Source organism: Bidens hawaiensis, unplaced genomic scaffold (assembly GCF_021521415.1).
Source record: "Bidens hawaiensis isolate Kalapana, Puna unplaced genomic scaffold, B.hawaiensis_p1.1 tig00008459_1, whole genome shotgun sequence".
Lineage (NCBI taxonomy): Eukaryota > Viridiplantae > Streptophyta > Magnoliopsida > Asterales > Asteraceae > Bidens > Bidens hawaiensis.
In genome coordinates, this window is record NW_027491600.1 from 29,453 (window position 1) to 49,406 (window position 19,954).

General features: G+C 35.5%; 1 protein-coding gene and 1 pseudogene across 3 annotated transcripts; both read right to left on the reverse strand.

The window, feature by feature from the left end:
• Positions 1 to 957: 957 nt before the first annotated feature.
• Positions 958 to 10,644, reverse strand: LOC143529051 (protein transport protein SEC24 A-like). Of its 3 annotated transcripts, none has more exons than XM_077024934.1 (14): positions 10,623 to 10,644; positions 8,261 to 9,274; positions 7,219 to 7,357; positions 6,761 to 6,951; positions 6,520 to 6,627; positions 6,218 to 6,421; positions 5,132 to 5,363; positions 4,683 to 4,832; positions 4,437 to 4,593; positions 4,160 to 4,287; positions 3,377 to 3,699; positions 2,194 to 2,382; positions 1,408 to 1,650; positions 958 to 1,284 (listed from the first exon to the last, which is right to left on the reverse strand). In XM_077024934.1, exons 2-13 carry the CDS (start codon positions 9,221 to 9,223, stop codon positions 1,423 to 1,425), a joined length of 3,012 nt encoding a protein of 1,003 aa, XP_076881049.1. In that variant the 5' UTR covers positions 9,224 to 9,274; positions 10,623 to 10,644; the 3' UTR covers positions 958 to 1,284; positions 1,408 to 1,422. The 3 variants fall into 3 exon arrangements, with proteins under 3 accessions (XP_076881049.1, XP_076881047.1, XP_076881048.1); XM_077024932.1 differs by having other exon boundaries at positions 1,408 to 1,656; XM_077024933.1 differs by having other exon boundaries at positions 958 to 1,263; positions 1,390 to 1,656.
• Positions 10,645 to 14,177: 3,533 nt separating this feature from the next.
• On the reverse strand, positions 14,178 to 18,046 carry LOC143529053 (calcium-transporting ATPase 12, plasma membrane-type pseudogene; annotated as a pseudogene).
• Positions 18,047 to 19,954: the final 1,908 nt, after the last annotated feature.

A 19,954-nucleotide genomic window follows, 5' to 3' on the forward strand; every position in this document is an offset into this window, starting at 1 on the left:
ATTATACCACAAGTCCCTATTTTTTTTATTTTTTTTAACTTTCTATAAAACTCATTTGAGAAATATTCATATGTTATTTAAAATAAATAAATAGGTTTAAAAACATTAATAAATAAAAGTTATCACTTTAATGACATCTCATTCTCCATCTAGTTTTATCAAACATGTCTTACGTGTTTAAGTTGTAATCTTATTTTTGTATATGAACCATTTACTAGCGAACAAATGTTGCTGTTTTGGTAATAATTTAAGCATTTATCATAAAGAATCAACAAAATTAACAATTAACAAATATACATTTATTTGGGCTATGCTCTTACAAATAGATTTAAAATAATAAATATTAAAACCTCCAAATAAGTTCCCTTAATACCAACAAAACCCCATAATTGAAGACAACAGTACAATTATCCCAACTCACATGGAAACATTTCATTGGGCATATCGTGTGTCTTTTCTTAATTTAATATTTTATACTTTAGTTCATTTTCTCTCTGTATATACCCTCTTTTCTCGTATTGCATGATCCACATCTTCTTTATCTGCATATCCAACATAGATGGTTTGCATGGTAAAGCAATCTGCACGTGTGAAGCAATAATAGATGAAGCTGCCAGCATGATCTAATGTTTTCTTCAAAGTCGTTGATAAAAAAAGATCAGATCATGCGACATCTTCACCTGTCTATGCGTCTCACGAATCTTCAAAACTTTTATTGTGAAAGCAATGGCTTTTGCACGGTTTCTCTTTCGTTGTGTTTTCAAATGATTTTTCGATATAACTAAGATAATAACGGCTTCTTCTTTAACTTTCAAACAAGCAAATATCTTCAAGCTAAAAGATATTTGCTCTTGTTGCTTAATGAAATTATTTTCAAAACTTGTACTTAGTTATTATTATTATTATTATTATTATCACTATTACAAAAAAAACATATATGTAACATAAGCATAAATCAAAATCAACCCCAAATTTTATGACACAAAACAAATTACAAAAAGGTTTCCACAACAAAAACAACACTAGTCTATAAAATGTTAGGCCTGTAAAACAAAACGTCATCATTTTAACTACTATCAAAAATCAAATATCAACTAGAGGTGGTTTTACACTGGCATCGGCATGTGCCTGTGCTTTGGCTTTAAACATGCATTCAAGAAACCATGAAACAAAAGTTTGTGGTGACGTTTTATCGTTATCACAACAGATAAATTACCAACTTCCCGGAAAATAAAATTCCACGTTCTCGTTAACTCAAACCGTCTATGAATAATAGTGAAGTCCCTGCAAAATAAGTAATATTGTTTGAACGTGTATTCGTGGTACGTATCATGTTATATTTAAAAAGATTTTTATAAAAAAAATCATAGATGACATTTGTTATCAAACAAAAGTTAGGATATTTACCGTATTTATTGTGAATTATTGTTGTACTTGTCGATGAATCTGAAGCATCCAATCAGCATAACCGCTCATACCACCGACCTGGTCCTCAACTAAATTCAAGAGTAGAAAGAAACCTTCACGGGGTTGTTCACCTTGTCTCACAAGATGACATAATTGATAATATGATTTATCAGCCTCTCTAAGTTTCTTTAGTATGCCCATCAGCTTTCTTGACATGTCATTGTTGCGTTCGGTCAGACAAACCTGATTCTTCAAAAACATAATCAGTAGTAATAAGTTAGAAAACAAATTTCCATGAGACATTAACAAGACAAAACGTGTTTAGGTTGAAATTGGTCATTGTTCCTTTTTTTAGTGCGAGTGGAAATGATCTAGGTAGGTTGGGTTGACTAGCAAACTTTTCTCGTGCTCGTTTTCATAAAATACTTTTGCAAATAATAAATGCATTAATTATGGTTACAAAAATAATCTAACTTTTTTTTTAAATAAAACGCTTCATGAGGTTGTATGCGCTAAATATGGACTTTCGGACCTTGGTTTATAAAGCGCCTTGCAATCCGATGCGTTTTGACCCCTAAAATCGTTTGGTTATTAAAGGTTTAAAAACGCGAAATGCGTTGAAATTTGGTAAAAAAAACATAAAAGACAAAAAGTGTAATTTAGTCATAGCAAAATAGATCAACAAGATTCTTAAAAAAGAAATCATTTGGTTATTTAAGGTGGTTGTTAGTGCTCACAAACGTGATTATATAAATATGCACAAACCACGTGTGTAAAAGAACATACCCTTGAGAAATCTGTAGCTGGATCTTCCTCAACTAGATTTCGGGTTATATCTGGTGAAAGCATACGACCAAACCACACAACAAAACGGAAACCGTCATCAAATATATAAATTCCTCTAGAATCTAAGCTCTCTGCAACAAGTGGCAGCCTTTTACAAATTTTGTCAAATTCATCATCCACAGCAGGTGTCTACAAGCAAACAAATCTTCCAATATGAGACTTAAAAGTTGGAATATAAAAATTAGTAGAGGTGGCAAATTGCCGGTTTAGGTGTGTCGGTAACAGGTCACAGCGGGTAATTTGGTAATTAGTGCCATATATGATTAACAAGAGCAAACTCTTAGGCCCATTCAATCCATTTCACCCATTCATTTTAGGCTAGAGTGCTATACGTTTTTACCCGTATCGCCAAATATAAAATAAACTGAACCATTCATAACTAAATGGGCCAAAATGGTAATTTGGTAACCAGTGTTATATATGCTAACAAGAGCAAATTTTTAGACTGATTCGACCCATTTTACATAGGGGTGTGCATGGGTCGTTTTGGGCTCAACAGAACCAAAAATTCGCTTTCTAAGTTTTTGAAACCCAATCGGTTTCAGTACCATTTGGGCTTAAAACTTTTAGGCTGACCAAAAGTGATGAATTTGTGCCTAAAACTTTGAGCCAGAATCTTTTTGTTAATTAATAATTAATTGATATTATGCATTTGGGTAACACTATTAAATTCTTATAAATTAGTAAATTACTTGATATTCAAAAAAAAAAATGAAAACCCATAAATTCGGTTCAGTTTGGTTTTAATTACATGCAAAACTGAAACTGAACCAAAAATTCGTTTTTTGCGAAAAGCTAAAACCAAACCGTTGGTTTTTATTGGGTTCGGTTATGTCGGTTTTAGTTGCATGAAAAACCGAAACAAACTAAAAAGTTCGATTTAAAATAGCATAAAACCATCCGTGGTTTTTGTTTGGGTTAAGTTTTTCCAGTTACAGATCATTGTTTTTTCTTTTCTCCTGTACAATACACACCCCTAATTTCGCCCATTCCTTTTAAGGCAGACATTTTTACCCGTATGACCCGCTATTGGATAAACATAATCCAAATCGACCCGTTCATAACTGCAAGGGCCAAAATGACTACCTTTCAACAATGGGAACAATGTGAGAAAATAACTTACCTTGATAAGATATTCGTCGACTCTCAACAAGCTAGGGTATAAGAGCTTTAACATCTTTTTAACAGGTAAAGCCATCATGGTGAAGCCTGCTGCACACCGTTCATCAAGCTGTGCATCAGCATAACCGCCACGAAGTGCTGTTGATTTGCATAGTGATAATCCATATAAAGGCAAATATTTGAGTGATTCTGGGTAGATCATCCTGTTCCCTACACGATGCTGCACTGAATAGAGTTTTCGGTATTCTTTGAGGGCTTTCACGATTTTCAGTTGAACCGCGTTACGAGCATCTTCCAATTTATATGATAATGATTTCTCAATTGCTGCAGTTCATAATACAATAATGGTTAAGTTAAGAGCAGGCATAAAGTGAAAATTGATTATTACACAGGTTAAAACAGGTCACCTTTATAGGCAGATCAAAATGGTCTGGGCAAAATCGGGTCAACGTGCAACACTGTTCATCTAGGTGTGTTATATACTATTGAAAAACCTACTTATTAGAATAAAAATATATTCTCTTTAATAAACTGATTTTGGAGGTTTTATGTATTTGAGCACATGTTTAAAGAACCCATTCATTCTATGAAACATAACCTTTTTAGTTAGATCTTTTAGCTTAGCCCGTTTGACTCGTTAGATCCAACATAACCAAAATTAAACCGTTTATAGGTAAGCGTGCCGCATCTACCAAACAGTGACCATTTTTTTATTTTTCAAAAACTTTCCTTTCCCCTTTATTAATGGATTGAGGGAAGGGGGAGAGAGAGATAGTTGTCTTACCTAACCGACCAAGCAAAGAAACAACCGCACCAGTATCTGCCTGTCGGTACATCTCTCCTAAATCTGCAACCACTGATGCTGCAGCAGTGTGTACTCTAATACGCCTTTCACCACAAGATGCAGTGTATCTTTTGGTGGTTGAGTATTCACAAATGTAAAAAACTGTCAAAAGTAGCTTTTTAGCTACATTTTTCCATTGTACCTATTTGACCCGCTACTAATTAAACATAACCCATATTGACCCATTTTCATTTTCAAATAAAAATTTGAAGGATACAGTAACGCAACTTGAAAGTACACAATCTGAGTTGTAAGCAATGTCTCTTCAAGAGCAAACTGCATCGCATAGGCTTTATCACAATCAACAGCCGGGAGTGCCAGTAGATCTGTGGATCTTAGCATAAAATTCCCATGATACGAGGTGAAGCGCACTCCTAGAAAAAGAAACTAAAAAAATAAGTTATGTGAATCAAATTTGCTAGAAGAAAAAATCAGCATATAACAGCCTTAAAATTAGCCAAACCTTTCCCGCATCTAATACGCATTACAGCTTCCCAAGCAGTTTCTCTAGTGAGATCTCTAGCCAACTCATGTCTCAACTTGTCTTTGTGAATGACAGAATGAAAGCTTGGATAATAATATACCTGACCGCCAGTGTATTTCGCTAAAGTGCCTGCACGTAAATCAATAAGATATTGTTGATCATTTAAACATTTATGATATGTAAAGAGTCAAATGTTGTCACAACACTAGAGTATAGTAATAAAAATCTAAATCTTTATTTAATAAAACGAATTAGGTGGCTTTATGCATATGAATACCCTGACAATGTTCCAACCCTTTCAACACATATGACACATGACACGTTTCCTTTTTAAGTTATTTTTAAAAGTTTACCCTTTGACCTGTTAAGAGATAAAAGTTTTGACCCGTTTATAGGTAAATGGGTCAAAACTGGCCATTGTTACATACCTAATGAGGCTATATCAGTATACTTGTCGCTAAATGCATATACATTAACTGCAACTTGAAATTTGGTGAAATCAGCAGCCATCTGTTTATAAAATGGGTCTTCTGGTATTCTTAAAGTATGCTCCTTATCTGTTCCATAAACACGAAGATCGTCTCCACGCAACTTCAACCGACCAACGCCGAGTGAGGGAAGAGTGCTCTGGAAAATTAACAATTTCCCTCCAAGTTGGCTCTGCATGGAGCAAGTAAAGTTTTATAGTGATGTGGTCATGTAAAGCAGAAACTATCAGTTGGTACATGTAACTAACACAATATAAGTGAGACTCAAAATTGTCAGCATTATTTAATTTCCGTAATGCATATGACATTATAGTGGGGGTGTTGGTAATATAACAACCTTGGAACTTATGTATATGTGACTTTTCAATATAAATCCACTATTTATCATTATATCTAGGTTACGTTTGCCAAAGCCTGAAACCATGAGATGATTACTAGTTACATTAATTTTTGGTAACTGTTATTATTAAGGTTCACTGTTTTTTTTTTTATATTTCTCATAATATGCAATCATACTTTTGAACTCTCGATCATTCAGTTGAAGCTAAAACCTTTTTCGCTCGAACCACTAAATCTGACATCTTTTAACATAATCATGACAGAGAGACTACATTGACTACCTTTTGAGATCCAAACAAGTACTTAATTGTTTGGTTTGAACACGTCATGTTAGATCAGTTAACCCAAAACACATTTGTCCACTTTTTTTTTTCTTTTTTCTTTTTCTAAGAAATTATCAGGGTGTATTCAGTTTGGCGATATGGATATCAAAAAATGAGAATGATGGTGAAAGAATGTGTTAGGCATATGGACACAGGTTATAAAATTGAAATTTATACCAGTAATAATGGGTATCTTTCAAAGTTCAAACCCACCAAGTACCTCGGATTTAAAAAGATATGATTCACCATCTCCATAAATCATAAAAAAGATATAATGCATATATACACCATCCAAATAAGTTTAGGATGGAGAATATTAAATCACTCACCAATGTTCTTAATAATATACGGCCACAAAACTTACCATAACCAAAAAAGCTGCTTTGAGGGCGGGCCCAAAAGCAGATTCCACATTAACATTATCCTGAAACATCGAAGGCAAGCTATCCAAGAATGCCTCCACCACAGGTCTTGATTCAGACAGGTTGACAAGGAGATCATCTGGCAATGGAACAAAAATATCATCTAAATCCGATATGACCATCATTTGAGGCTGAGTCAAAGATGACTGAAAAAGGTAAAAAAAAAAAAAAAGATGTGGGTCAACATTAGTTAACACTACAACAAGAAGCTAATGTATGGCTAGCTAAACTCTAAACCACTTGCCTTCATATTGTAAAAGTGAATCGTGCTGTCAAAAGTTATAAACCCAATTTGTGTTCTGGGGCTGCCCGGCAATTTATCCAAACAAGATTTAATAGTTTGTGCCATCACCTAACAAAATGTAAGCAAAGAGGAATAATAACTCACATGTACTCTAGTATGCAATTAGCATCAACAGGTCAAATGTGAACAAATAAATAACAAGGTATGAGTTCCCAACTATATATCAAAGGGTAAAGCTTACCTCAAGCATTCCACTTTTAACTGCAGATATTGACACATCAATCATAAAGAAGTATAATGGTGGCATTGGAGGCCGAACCATGTATTCAGCTGGAGCAACAAATTCAACAGAACCCTTTGTAAGCTCGGGGTGTTGATCAAGATCAACTCTTTTTCCAGTGGCGTCCAAATGAGAGAAATAATCATTTTGCACTGTATGTGAATAGAAATAACTTAGCATAAAAGTTCTATATGCGACAGAGAGTAATCAATAATATTCTTAAAACTGGTGATGAAGCAGCATAAAGAATGATCTGGCACATTAAACATATATGCAACATAAGTGTGCTAGATAGCAAACAATTGGTGGTAAAATGGAATCCCAAAACATCAACAAAAAGGTTTTAGAACTTGAAAGATATATACTTTTACTATGTTGTCAAATTACGTGTTTTAGTACAAGATTTTTCAAAGTATTACCATCATTAAGTAAAGCACATATATTGCACCTCCACTTTCTTCCACCATCTGTGAAAGTCACATATGGATTTACATACGTACGGCACCTTCTACAACGAACGATACCCATTGTGGCAAAATTAACTATTGGTACTTCCTCCTGAACAATAAACAGAAACCAAAAACAAATGATTTTATCAAATAGCACATGTATGTGTATCTATATTTCTGTTTGCTTTAGTCATATTCATGCCTTAGTGTATATACATTATTTAGCGAAGTGCATTGGTATTTTTAAAGGGGTAAGACCGTAAGAGCATTCACATCCCACACTCTATATTACTTTTTATCTCTAATTTATGAAAAAAAAATCTTGTTTTTTACTTATTTAGCTTTCATATCCCATTCTTCATACTCTAAAATATGTAGTAGAGAGTGACAGTAACTATCTAGTAGAGAGTAATAGTAACTCTTTATATATAGAGGGTAACTATTCATCATTTTATATACTGTGTAGGAAAGAGAAAAAATAATAAAATATGTATTTGTGGTTAAGATATAGATAGAAATACAGAATAGGATGTAGAGAATTTGTTAAAATGTAAACAAAGTTTAGAGAAAATGATGTTTTTAGTTAAATTATATAAATAGAGATGAAGAAAAGGATGCGAGTGCTCTTAGTGCGACATTTTCTTGTTCATTGAGATAATATCTATTGCCACTATAGTGTACCCACCACTTCATGATAGTGTTAGTCTACGTATATCATTGCATGGTTCTTGCTTTGATTCTTTTACCCAGTTTTTATGTTATTTGAAATAGTATATTAAAAGAGAGAGAAAAAAGGGTTTTTGAAGCCACGGGTCTCAGCGAGAGCAGCCTCTCTATCCCCCGGGTTAGAGGAAAGGTTTGCCCTCATCTCACCCTCCCAAACCCTACCAATAGCTTGCAACGAGTAGGATTTTACTGAATGAAAACTTACCCTCATCTCACACTCAAAATCTTTTGTTTGTTTGTACGTATGTAATATCTATCAGTTGTTGACTAATGAATGAAAACTTACCCCCTCAGGAGCTTCTGCAAGTGGAGAAACAACTGCTCCAAGAGGCAAGTGCCACCTGGAAACCAAAGACTGTGAATTTGGAATAGCACCAGTTGTAAGTCTTAGATATCTAGAATCACAATTCATGGGATACATCCCAGCAAAAGAACTCGGTTCCACATCACCGTCCAGTGGTCGTGGCAATGCTTTAGCATCAAGCCCACCATCATAAGATCCAGGAGCAGATCCTAGAGAAAGTGAGCTGAAATCTTCTACCAAACCTGGTGTAACTCCTGTAGGCGGCGCGGAGCCGCCTACATATGATGCAACTGGCGGAACTTGTCCATAACCACCTTGATGAGAAGAAAAAGGAGCAGGTATGGCGGGCTGAGGTAGAGCATAACCGCCTTGATTATAAAGTGGTGGTGGTGGAGGACTTATTGTGCTACTTTGCATACCTGGATAACCAGGGTAAGACGGTCTGGTTGAAGATGGTGGTGGCTGGATGTTTGGTCCAGAAGCAGAATATGGAGGATTATTGCTAGAAGAAACAGTGTACAAGCTTTGAGGTGGAGATCCCATTGGTACAGATGGAACATGGGTGGAAGGAGGTGGTCTCATTGATGGTGGCAACATGGGTTGGCCCACATTGGAAGTTTGTGACACAGGTGGTTGAGATGTTTGAGGAAACTGTGGAGCTGAGAAACGCTGGGGAGGTCCTGTAGTTGGTGGGCCATATGAAGGAGCGGGCCTACCTGGTTGCATGGGTCTAAAACGAGGAGTCCCGGATCCAGCTGGGGGCCCTGGAGAAGAAAATGGAGATGAATTTGGCATAGCAGGAGCTGATGTTGGCCTGAAAGCAGGGAGCTGTGATCCAACCATGGGACGAGATGAACCAATGGGCATGTTGGTTTGGGGAGCTGCAAAAGGTGTACTAGTAGGCCCTTGATGAAAATTTGGACGGTTAGGATTTTCAGTCCCCATTGCTTGAATTTATCTCCTGTATCACGTTCTTGCTATGCTTTCATAAATAATCTGCAACAAAATGCAATTCCAAGCATGTCATTTTTCGGATGCAGCCCAAAATTAACATGATCTTGTTAAAGAAGGATGATATGAAAGTAATATAGTGTACGTATGTAACACACAGCACAGGTAAAGCGTGTCTAGGTAAAAACGTAAATGAACTTACCGTTATGTGCAAGAAAGAAACTAGAAAAAAATGTGGCTATATGCATACATATGTGGCGTATTGATTAAAAAAATATATGGTTAAAAAATTAAGGGCTACAATAAGCGAGCAGCTAGCCAAACTTAGCATAAACCATTTACAAATATTACAATTGATGTTCAAGCATATAGGCCACTAAGCTAAAAAAATATGCATTCATCCATTTCCAGAATAATATGCAATTTAGTAAAACTTACAGTCCATGGTGCTTGTTCAGGAATTCAAATATAATAAGTGAGCATATAGAAAATATTATCATGCAAAAACAAACTCTAGCAGATAAAGATTTCGGACAAGTCATTTCTTGGATCACTAACATTCAAAATTTACCACATGTAACAAGAGATAGTCACTTACTTTGTGGCGTTACACAATTTACCAATAGCCTTAACGAGAATTACCTTTTTATCCATTGCAATCATAAGGGGTTTAATTGCATGATCAATGTGGTTCAAAAGCTACAAACATTCCTAAAGGTGAAATTTAAGCCATAAAACATATAACTGCAGACTTTGATAATAATATTCAACTTAGCACAACATATATTATTATTATTATTCAAAGTTTAACATATATTATTATTATTATTATTATTATAATTATTATTAGCTTTTATATAGCTGTTAAACTGTGATCTTATTATTAATATTATTATAATTAGTAGTAGTTTTTATATAACTGTTAAACTTTAATTTCCTTTATTTTGCTTCATACACATGTACTTAGAGCCGAGGGTCTCTCTGGAAGCCACCTCTTTATTCCTTTGGATAGAGGTACGGTGTGCCTACATCCCACCCTCCCCAGACCCTACTTATAGCTTTGCTGTCGGTGGGATTTTACTGGGCATGATTGATTGATTGATTGATTCAACTTAGCACAACCTAAACCTATGAGTATAATAATCAATCAATCAATCAGTAGTCATGGCAGTCATTAAACAATTAAACAGCTAAATCAAATACACTTGAACTACTACTATCAATCACTTAAACACACTACCGATGAAATCAAATTAGAAGTCAATACACCTGATCTTCACCGAGAAAACCTAATTCATACAAATTAAACCAATTGCAACCAACCGAAACCCTAGCAATTATACAGTAATCACGAAATTGATGACGATTGGGTGATGTAGGCAACCTGAATAACCTGATCTGAGGAGATCTAACAGGACCGGAGTTGTACGAAGGCGGCAGCGGCCGGCAAACGACGGTCAGTGACGGTGATGTGTGCGTCAAGAAACAACCAATTTTATTTAGCTCTCTCCACAGTCCAGACCAGATTTTTATTATTATTAATAATAATAATATAAAATGAGAAAGAAACTGTATATGATACAAGGAACGTAATTGTACTTTTAGGTGTATGGTTATGACTCCGAGCTCGAATCAATTAAAAGCATGAAATCAGCCGAGTACTTTCGAGGCCGAGTCTCAATTGAGGCCTGTATGGTTATCGAGACTCAAGTTTGTGCCTTGTATTAGAAGCTCGTTTAGGTACATTGAGTTTTAATGAGTCTTTGTGTATTATTAAGTTTTACCTATATTAGATATCTATGTATTAAATTAACACTTCACAACCGAGTTCAAGTTGAGCTTAGGCTTGGTCTCAAAATCATATTAAACTAACAATAAAAAATAGATAAGAACAAATTAAATAATAATAATAAATGAGTCCAGCTCGAGCTTGAAAAACAACTTACGAGCTGAGCTCGAGCTCAAGTCCTCGTAAGCCAAAACGAGTCAAGCTCAACTCAACTCATTTACACCCTCAATTTTTTAAACCGCCTCTACCGATCTTATTTTCATTGATGAGTTATAAGACTCAAAACCATACAATAAAATGACATGCAAACGTGTTGAACAAGAGGGTTAATACCATATAAGAAGAAACTAATTAACCTAATGTTGTGTATCTAAGTGTTTTAGACATGCCTTTGAATCGTATTGAACACTTAAGACTGAAACATTATGATGGTGGATAATTCAAAAAAACAACAAACAAGCAAACACCATGATAACAAAAGCGTAGAATATGTAATAAAAACAACAAACTAAAACTTAATCACAATGTTTCAATCGGTGGTTAACAATTGATGGTTATACAATTATAGTTGTTGGCATTAATTATATAAGTGAGAAACCCTTAGCATAAATTCTCTCATTTAAGTAAGTTGCTACTGACAACTAGTTATCACCGATTGTTAGTTACCACTAACTGTCATTTACCATTGATGGGTCAAGTTGCCAATGATTAGTAGTAACTTGTATAGTTAATATTAATAATTATCATTGGTAGTCGGTTAAAACTGATGGTCAAACTGACAGCTCGTTGACTCCAACACTTCAGCTTGTGGGCTAATTGTGTATGTCCGCTTAGCTATCACACTTTTTATTTAGTAGTTCATTTCCTCTACCATAATTACCACACAAGTCCTTTTTCTCTACAAATTTTTTTTGGACATGCTCAAATGACCAAACATGACCAGAGTTCAATAAAATTATATATTTATAAGCTATAACTTTCTAAAAGAAAAAGAAGAACAGAAGTGAAATTTGATGCTTTACTTGTGTTTATTTTAATGAACAAATCACTTAGAAGTAAACTAACAAGTTACTACGCATTAATAAATGTACAAAAATTTAACATGTTATAATTTAACAATTATTAAGCCATTGTGACAAGTTACTAAGTCATTAATCATTATAAGAAATGAGGTGACAGAAACAACTCCAAAGGTATATCACATCAATACTTGCACGCTGTAGAACACGAGTGTAACAAAACCCCTTTATGTTGTATCTAATCTTAACCAACCCTAATATCTTCAAATTACACCTGCATAGCTTTATTACTTTGGAATTAAGAAATTATTAGAGTTTGTGATTGTGATTGGAATATGATCATTAATATAGTTAGGGCTGAACCGAAACCGGACAATGCCTTGTTCACGTTCGTCCGTTAAGGTTTTATCTAATGGACTGAGTTCATATTCGGGCCTTTAGAAATGAACCTGCTCATGAACAGTTCACGAACACAAACGAAGCAATGTTTTATTTGATTTTGCTAACCGAGAATGGACAATGTCAATGGTCTGGTCCGGCTACCAATTTTGTTTTTTTTAACATTTATATTTATATGTTGAGTTTGCATGTAGATTAGTCACATAATAGTCATATATATTTTTGTTTTATAGTTAATACTTTTTGCTTAATTCTAAATTATAAGATTAGAATAGTATTAAAAACCTTCAATGAACAAACCAAACAAACATAAACGGACGTAAACGCACACTTTATCAAACGTTCACTAACACAACTGAACGAACATGGCCTATGTTCATGTTCGTTCATTTAGTTAATCAAACAAAATTCCTTGTTCATGTTCATTAAACGAACGGACATAAACGAACGTTTTGCCAAACAGTTCGCCGGGCGTTCGGTTCGTTTACAGCTTAAAATCTGATAAATGCTTATCTGTAAAAGTGAGTTAGGTTCATAGTTGGATCCCAAACCTTGGTCTTTCATTACTGACCTGTTCAAATCAACAACTGCAACTAATAGAATACTACAATAGGGGAAATTTGATATGGATAATGAGAAAATTTATTTGAATGCTACCCCTGCAGGCCCGTAAAGCTCAAATTATTTTGCTAAAGGTCACAAATTATCTCATTTGTCAACTTTTACTGATGATTAGGTGTTAGTGACTTTGAAATGTTCATGAAATAGAAACTTATGCGGTTTTTATAAGATGATGGATATAGTTCATGCCTAAAAGCTACCAGACATGCAAAAGTCAAAAACTGCTATCCAAAGAACATGATTTGTTTACCAAGTTTTGGGATGTAGTAAACTAATCATGTTTGGCAGCGAAAAAAGTTGAGTGCATGCTGTAAAAACTGTAATTTCTGTGCGTTCATTAACGAACACAAACAAGCATAATCGAACAAATGAACATATTTAATTTGAAAGATAAAAATCAACATTCTTAACTTAAAGCGTTAGACATAATCACCGAAAACAATATAAAGTTAAGTACTTGACATAGTAATCATAAACATAGTTATCACGGAATGATGTCTAAAAGGATATAAGTTCCAAATGAGACACAAGCTTGAAATTCTTTATCTCTAATTCATCATTTCTGTTTCATCCTGAGATTATGAATAAACAAAGTACAAGTTAGATAAAACATGTAAAAAAATGAAGTTATGTCTTCCAGTAATAAATAAAAGTTATTAAATTCTGATAGGAAATTATGAAGTAAAAAGCTTACATAGCAGACACATACTCATGTGATAAATAGAATATTTACAATAACAATTATTAATTTGTGACAGGAAATAGAGGAGAAAGAAGCTTACCTGAAATAAAGAAGCTTGTAACAACAGGAAATACAAGCTTGTAACAAAAAGAAAAACAAAAAAAAAAAAAAAAAGTTTACAAATTACAATACAAATGGGAAACATAAAAACTTACAACGATAACAGGAAATCAAAGATTGAAATCTAACACTCTTAACAGTACATACAAAGATGAAGGCTGGCGGAGGCCCTAACCGTGGAACTTAACGCCCTAATCGAGGATTTTTAAAATATAAACATTTCAAAATGTTGAGTGATAAACTTAAAACTAAAGGTTAAAAAGATAATTTTTTTAATGACTGGACCTTAATTCACAAACACAACTGAATGAACGTGACATGTGTTCTTGTTCGTTCATTTATTTAATTAAACGGAATTCATGATTCATATTCGTTCAAGAACGAACATAAACAAGCTTCCCGTCGAACGATAAACACACACACACACACCCCGACGGCCTGACGCACACAACTAGCGATACTTATAAAGAATGACAACTTAACACCCTATACTTATAATAATGAATGACAACATAACACCCGCCCACACATTCACACACACAAATACACACACAATTAAATCCACCCTTTAATATAGCTAAGAAATGGTCTATCTGGTACTGGTATCAACTTCACAATCCAACTAATGGGCCATGACACGGCTGCAATTGCTATACAAATTCCCCACTGACCCCAGTTCAGTTTCTCTGTATCTGCAAAATCCTTTAGCACCTCCACCATCACTATCTGAAGAATAACTGTCACTCCAATGATCCCGATAAACAACCGATTCTTATGAAGACCTTCAAACACATTCTGCTTCTCCAGCTTCCTCGAGTTGAATTCATTAAACACTTGACAAAACACAAATGTGTTGAAGATAATAGTATTCTTTACTCGCTCATCCACATCAAATATCGACTTACCTTTAAACTGAAACGTCAACAAAACGGTTATCTGGTATAAAGATTGTGCCAACAGGTTCCTCCACATAATATTTGTTATAAGTGGTGCAACTCGCCCGACTGGCGGGTGATTCATGAGTTCTTTAGTGGGCCGTTCTGTAGCAAGTGCTAGAGCACCTAAAGTGTCCATAATTAAGTTAACCCACAATAACTGAACCGCGGTTAATGGGACATCACCAGCTGAAACAGCTGCAACAAAGTTAATAACAAGAGCTGCAACGTTTACCGTAAGTTGAAACTGAATGAACTTTTGGATGTTGTTGTACACACATCGGCCCCAACGTAACACAGTGGCAACCGACGCGAAGTCATCATCTAAAATAACAATATCTGAGCTCTCTTTAGCCACCTCGGTCCCTTGAATCCCCATAGAAAGCCCGATATCGGCTTCTTTTAGAGCTGGTGCATCGTTTGTACCGTCACCTGTGACTGCAACCACATGACCTTTTTTCTTTAAACACTGAACCATTAGTAGCTTGTCAAATGGAGACGATCTTGCCATTACTTTGATATTATCGACTAGTTCCATACGTTCTTCGTCTGTAAAGTTTCGAAATTGTTCACCTTCGATTACTTCGCCTTTGTTGACTTGTTGGCCCAGTTTAAGTATCCCGCATTCTGTGGCTATGGCTTTTGCTGTGAAAACATTGTCTCCTGTTATCATCTTGATATCGACCCTGGCCGACCTACATGTGTCAATTGCCTCTTTTGCCCCTGGTCGACACGGATCTTTGATCCCGATTATACCGAGTAAAGTCAAACCATCTTCGCTTAATGTACTGTCTTCCTTATGAGCAAACGCGATGCATCTGAGGCTGCTTGCAGCCATTCCTTGTATTATATTCTCAAACTGTGTCTTCTCTTCTTGATTTATCGGCTTTTTGATCCCGTGTTTCTGATAATAGTTTGAACACATTGCTAGCACCATTTCTGCTGCTCCTTTCCAGTGAGCATGCATGGTGTTATCTTTTTTGTTCATAACCGAAACACCACTTCGTTTCTTCTTCGAATTGAAGGTTTCCACATGAACAATGGTAGAATCTTGTTTCAGTTTCTCCATATCCATACCCAAATTTGTCACAGCCCATGAAAGTATAGCCTTTTCTGTAGGACTACCCGAATATTCGGTTCCTGTAACAGATTTGTAAACGCTTCCGGTCGTGTTTAACCCGACCCCTTGATGGTAAAGTTCAAGAACTTTCGGGTCAATCACATTAGAAGAATCTCCTTCAATGAGATCAAAACCAAGCCAAAACTTTGTAACTTTCATTTGATTCATGGTTAACGTCCCGGTTTTATCAGTGCATATAACCGTGGCAGACCCCATGGTTTCACAGGCGGATAACTTTCTAACCATGGCTTGATCCACCATCATTCTCTTCATGGAATAAGCAAGAGTGAGTGTGACGGCTAGCGGAAGGCCTTCAGGGATCGCCACCACAACAATCGTCACTGCAGCTGCGAAAATGCGCGTTACCGAGTTAAGTATCTCATTCGTACTCGTGCGTTTCCCGTTATACTCGCGTCTCCCATCCTCGTCTTCCGTGTTCCCAGTGAAGTATCGTACTAACATAACTACAAGAACGAGAAAAGCGACTGCGAGTCCAACTTTCCCAATCGAGGAAGTTAGTTTATTAAGGCGGGCTTGTAATGGTGTTTGCTCATCAGAATCACCGGTTATTGAGCTCATCATCTTCCCCCACGCGGTGTTCATCCCGACTGATACCACGAGCATTTTACCATGCCCATCAGCTACTTTTGAGCCCGAGAATAAAAACGGATGCCTGACGGCATCAATGTCTATATGATCACTCTCACCGGTCATGCTCGATTCATCAACTAGCAAAGAATGCCCGTCTATAAACAGCCCGTCTGCAGCAATCTGATCTCCTATGTTAAGAACTACAACATCGCCCACAACGACGTCGAATATGGAAATCTCTTGCCTCCTTCCTTCACGTATAACGTCTATTTTAATATTATTGCTTATTTTAGACAGACTGTCAAACTGTTTTTCCTGTCGGAAGTTACTAACCGCCGACACAATAATAACTAGAATAACTGCTACGAAGATACTCCCGCCTTCGTACCAGCCTTCCTTAGCTCCTTCCTCTTTAATACCAAAGCCTAAAGAAAGGACCGCGCATGCTAGCAATATAATTATGGTGGTGTCCTTAAACGCCTCCACGATAAAATAAACGAGCCCTTTAAGGGGCGGTTTTTGGTACGTATTCGAACCAAATGTGATCTTTCTTTCTTCGATATCATTCGTGATAATCCCATCATCAAGAGTGGTGTGAAGAGATTTAGCTAAGCCCGTGACACCCTTAAATGTGCTGAGGAGTTCAACATCTTTGCTTTTGACCAAGTTGGCGAGTTCAGTCGAGTCAATGCTCGAAAACCGTTGACTATGATCAACAGGATTGGCTACCGGTGGGATGATATTAAGAGCGGTGTACGATGGAGATGCTACTATCTCGGTGATCGCGTGTCGCTTAAGGTTCTTGGAAAGTTTGGAAATGGATAGCATTGTGTTTGAGAAGTAGATGGAGAAGTAAGCTAGGCGCCATCTTTTTTGAGCTTTAGTGAGTGTTAATGTGCTTATGTTATATACCAATGTTCCAATGTCACATTGTGAAGGTGTTTCATGAGCACCCATGTTTTAAACTCTTTCAAAAGAGACAAAAATATTGTCAGTGTAGATAGATTGGAAGGAAAGATTGTCATTCGAGTGGTTCCAGGTTGCATCCTCTTATAGAAGTAAGATCTTGACATTACTAGGAAATTGCTAGGAACCTGCTTTAAGGAGACTTGTATTTTATAATTTGGTATTGAAATTAAAATCGGTCTTTATTAGTTGTTTTAAAATTAATAATAAATACGAGAGTGGATTGTGTTTAATTGGTCGTCTATATATACATCAACAATACGTGGTGTTGTCTTTATTTAAATAATATGGTTGAATCCAGACATATAAATATGCAATGGAGCTAAAGAGTTCTGTTTAAAATCAAACTGCCGCCTTCCCATTATGATGTCGGCCATAAGAAGCCACCTTAAGAGTTAATCGACAAGTGTCTGTGTTGATATTTGATAAATGATAATAGAAAATGGTTAATTTAGCGATTTATGTATACTTAATAAAGGGAAATTCAACAAATGGTTCCTATGGTTTAATCGTTTTTACAAGTTTGGTCATCAAATCTTAAAACTTGCTAATTTAGGACAGACATTTTCGAGAGAGTTGCACGTTTAGTCCATGCGGTCAATCGCAATTAGTTTTAACGGAAAAGTCATGTCACCTTCGATGAACATTATCACCTTCGAGCAAAAGGAATTTGCTTTTGAAAATTGATAAATATACCCTCACTTAACCCTACAAGCTAACTAGGATTGATGACGGCGACTACACATGCAACCCTTTCACAAATGTTTCAACCTAGTTTGTAGGTTTTAAAATATATGGACCAAACTTGTAAAATGATTAAATCATAACCATTTAGGCAATTTTCTCTTAATTAAATTACTTATAAAGATGAGAAATAAAGCGTTAAGAGAAACTCGGTAAAAAAACTAAAAATCTAGCCTTTGCCAATGAGGTTTAGCTCATGGAGGAAAAGTGGAGATTTGGGGTGGAAGCGAAAAGGTCTCAAGTTCGAATCTGATCCCAACTGGGCTTTATCATGATGGGCCATCAAGAGTTCAGGCGACGGGTTTTCCCCGGAATAGGAGATGGTGGTCCTGGGCCACCCAACGTTATATGCGATCACGGGCGTATTGAAGGATTAATCTTAAATTATTAGTAAAGTTAAAGGTTTATTGTTAAGTTATAATTTAGTTATTTGAATTGTAGTAAGTTTAGGAAAGGTCTTGGCTTGGAAAGAAAGTTGAGTGATTGTCTTGGAGAGCAAGTTAAGTAGATCTATAAATAAGGTCTAGATTGTTAGTTTTATTAGAGAGAGCCAAGAGAGAATCAAGAGAGGTCTCTTCAACATCTACGTTTGATAAGTTCGTGAAGTTCATTTGTTAAGTTCGTTGGATTATATGAAAAGAGTCAAGGGTTCACCCAAATATCTCGTGTTAGTTTGTTTGATAAGTTCGTTTGATATGATTGTTTGATCTGTCTGGGCCAACACGTATGTGGTCACTTTTTGCCATTGGCTTACCCTAGGTAGTTGGACTTTATTAGTTGGTCGTTAAACAAAAAAATTCTTGCCTTTGAATATCCGTGGGAAACAGTTCCAAATAAGTTGGAGTAAAGCATCTTTAGGCTACTTGATGTTTAAGTTACCCCATTGAATGGTCTTTTGCTTTTGCGTGAAGCATGCCGATAATGACGTGGTTAACTTTTGACAAAGAAAAGAGGCTTGCAAGAAAGCATGGTAATGGATACGCCTATATAAATTGTGCAAATTCAGTTTTTAATTGAAGAAAAAAAAATCTTAATTTTCAACTTGACCGGTTATCGTATATAGTTAACATGAACTCTTATTTGTCTTCGCTGAGAATGAGCTCTACTTGTTTATTCAATGAATTAACCATGTACATACAAAATACATGAAATCGTAAATTTGTAAAATGCTGATATTTGGGTTGTGCATTGGTTTTCTTTTCAAGTTATTTGGTTTGATTCGATTTTCAATTTCAACCGTGAAAGTCAAATAATTATTTTTCAATAATTTTTTTTAATCTTTATATGTTATTGAATTGCTTTGGGTTAAATACCATTGGGCTAAGAATGTAAATACATTCGGCTAAATGACAAAATTGAAAACCGAATTACCAATTTGGTTTTGGTTTTAAAACAGAACAGGAAGTCAAATACGTAATTTGGTTTAGTTTTAATCAGTTGCAGATTGGTTTTTGGTTTCAGATCAAAAATGAATACTCCTGCTTGATATCGCTAAAACGCTTTACCAGTCAAGTACTTCAAGTTATACCCGAGCCTCAATTGAATGTCTATTCAAGTTGCACTATTTTGAAGTGAAAACATCATACAAAATACTTTAAACAATTTTAATGGTTGTTAGATAGCCTAACCAAATGCCGTTCAACAAAAGAGAGCTTAACTAAAATTAATGTTTAAACCATTACTACACTATAATTTTTGGACACAGTGTTGCTATTTTTGGAAAAAAAAATAACCTTTGC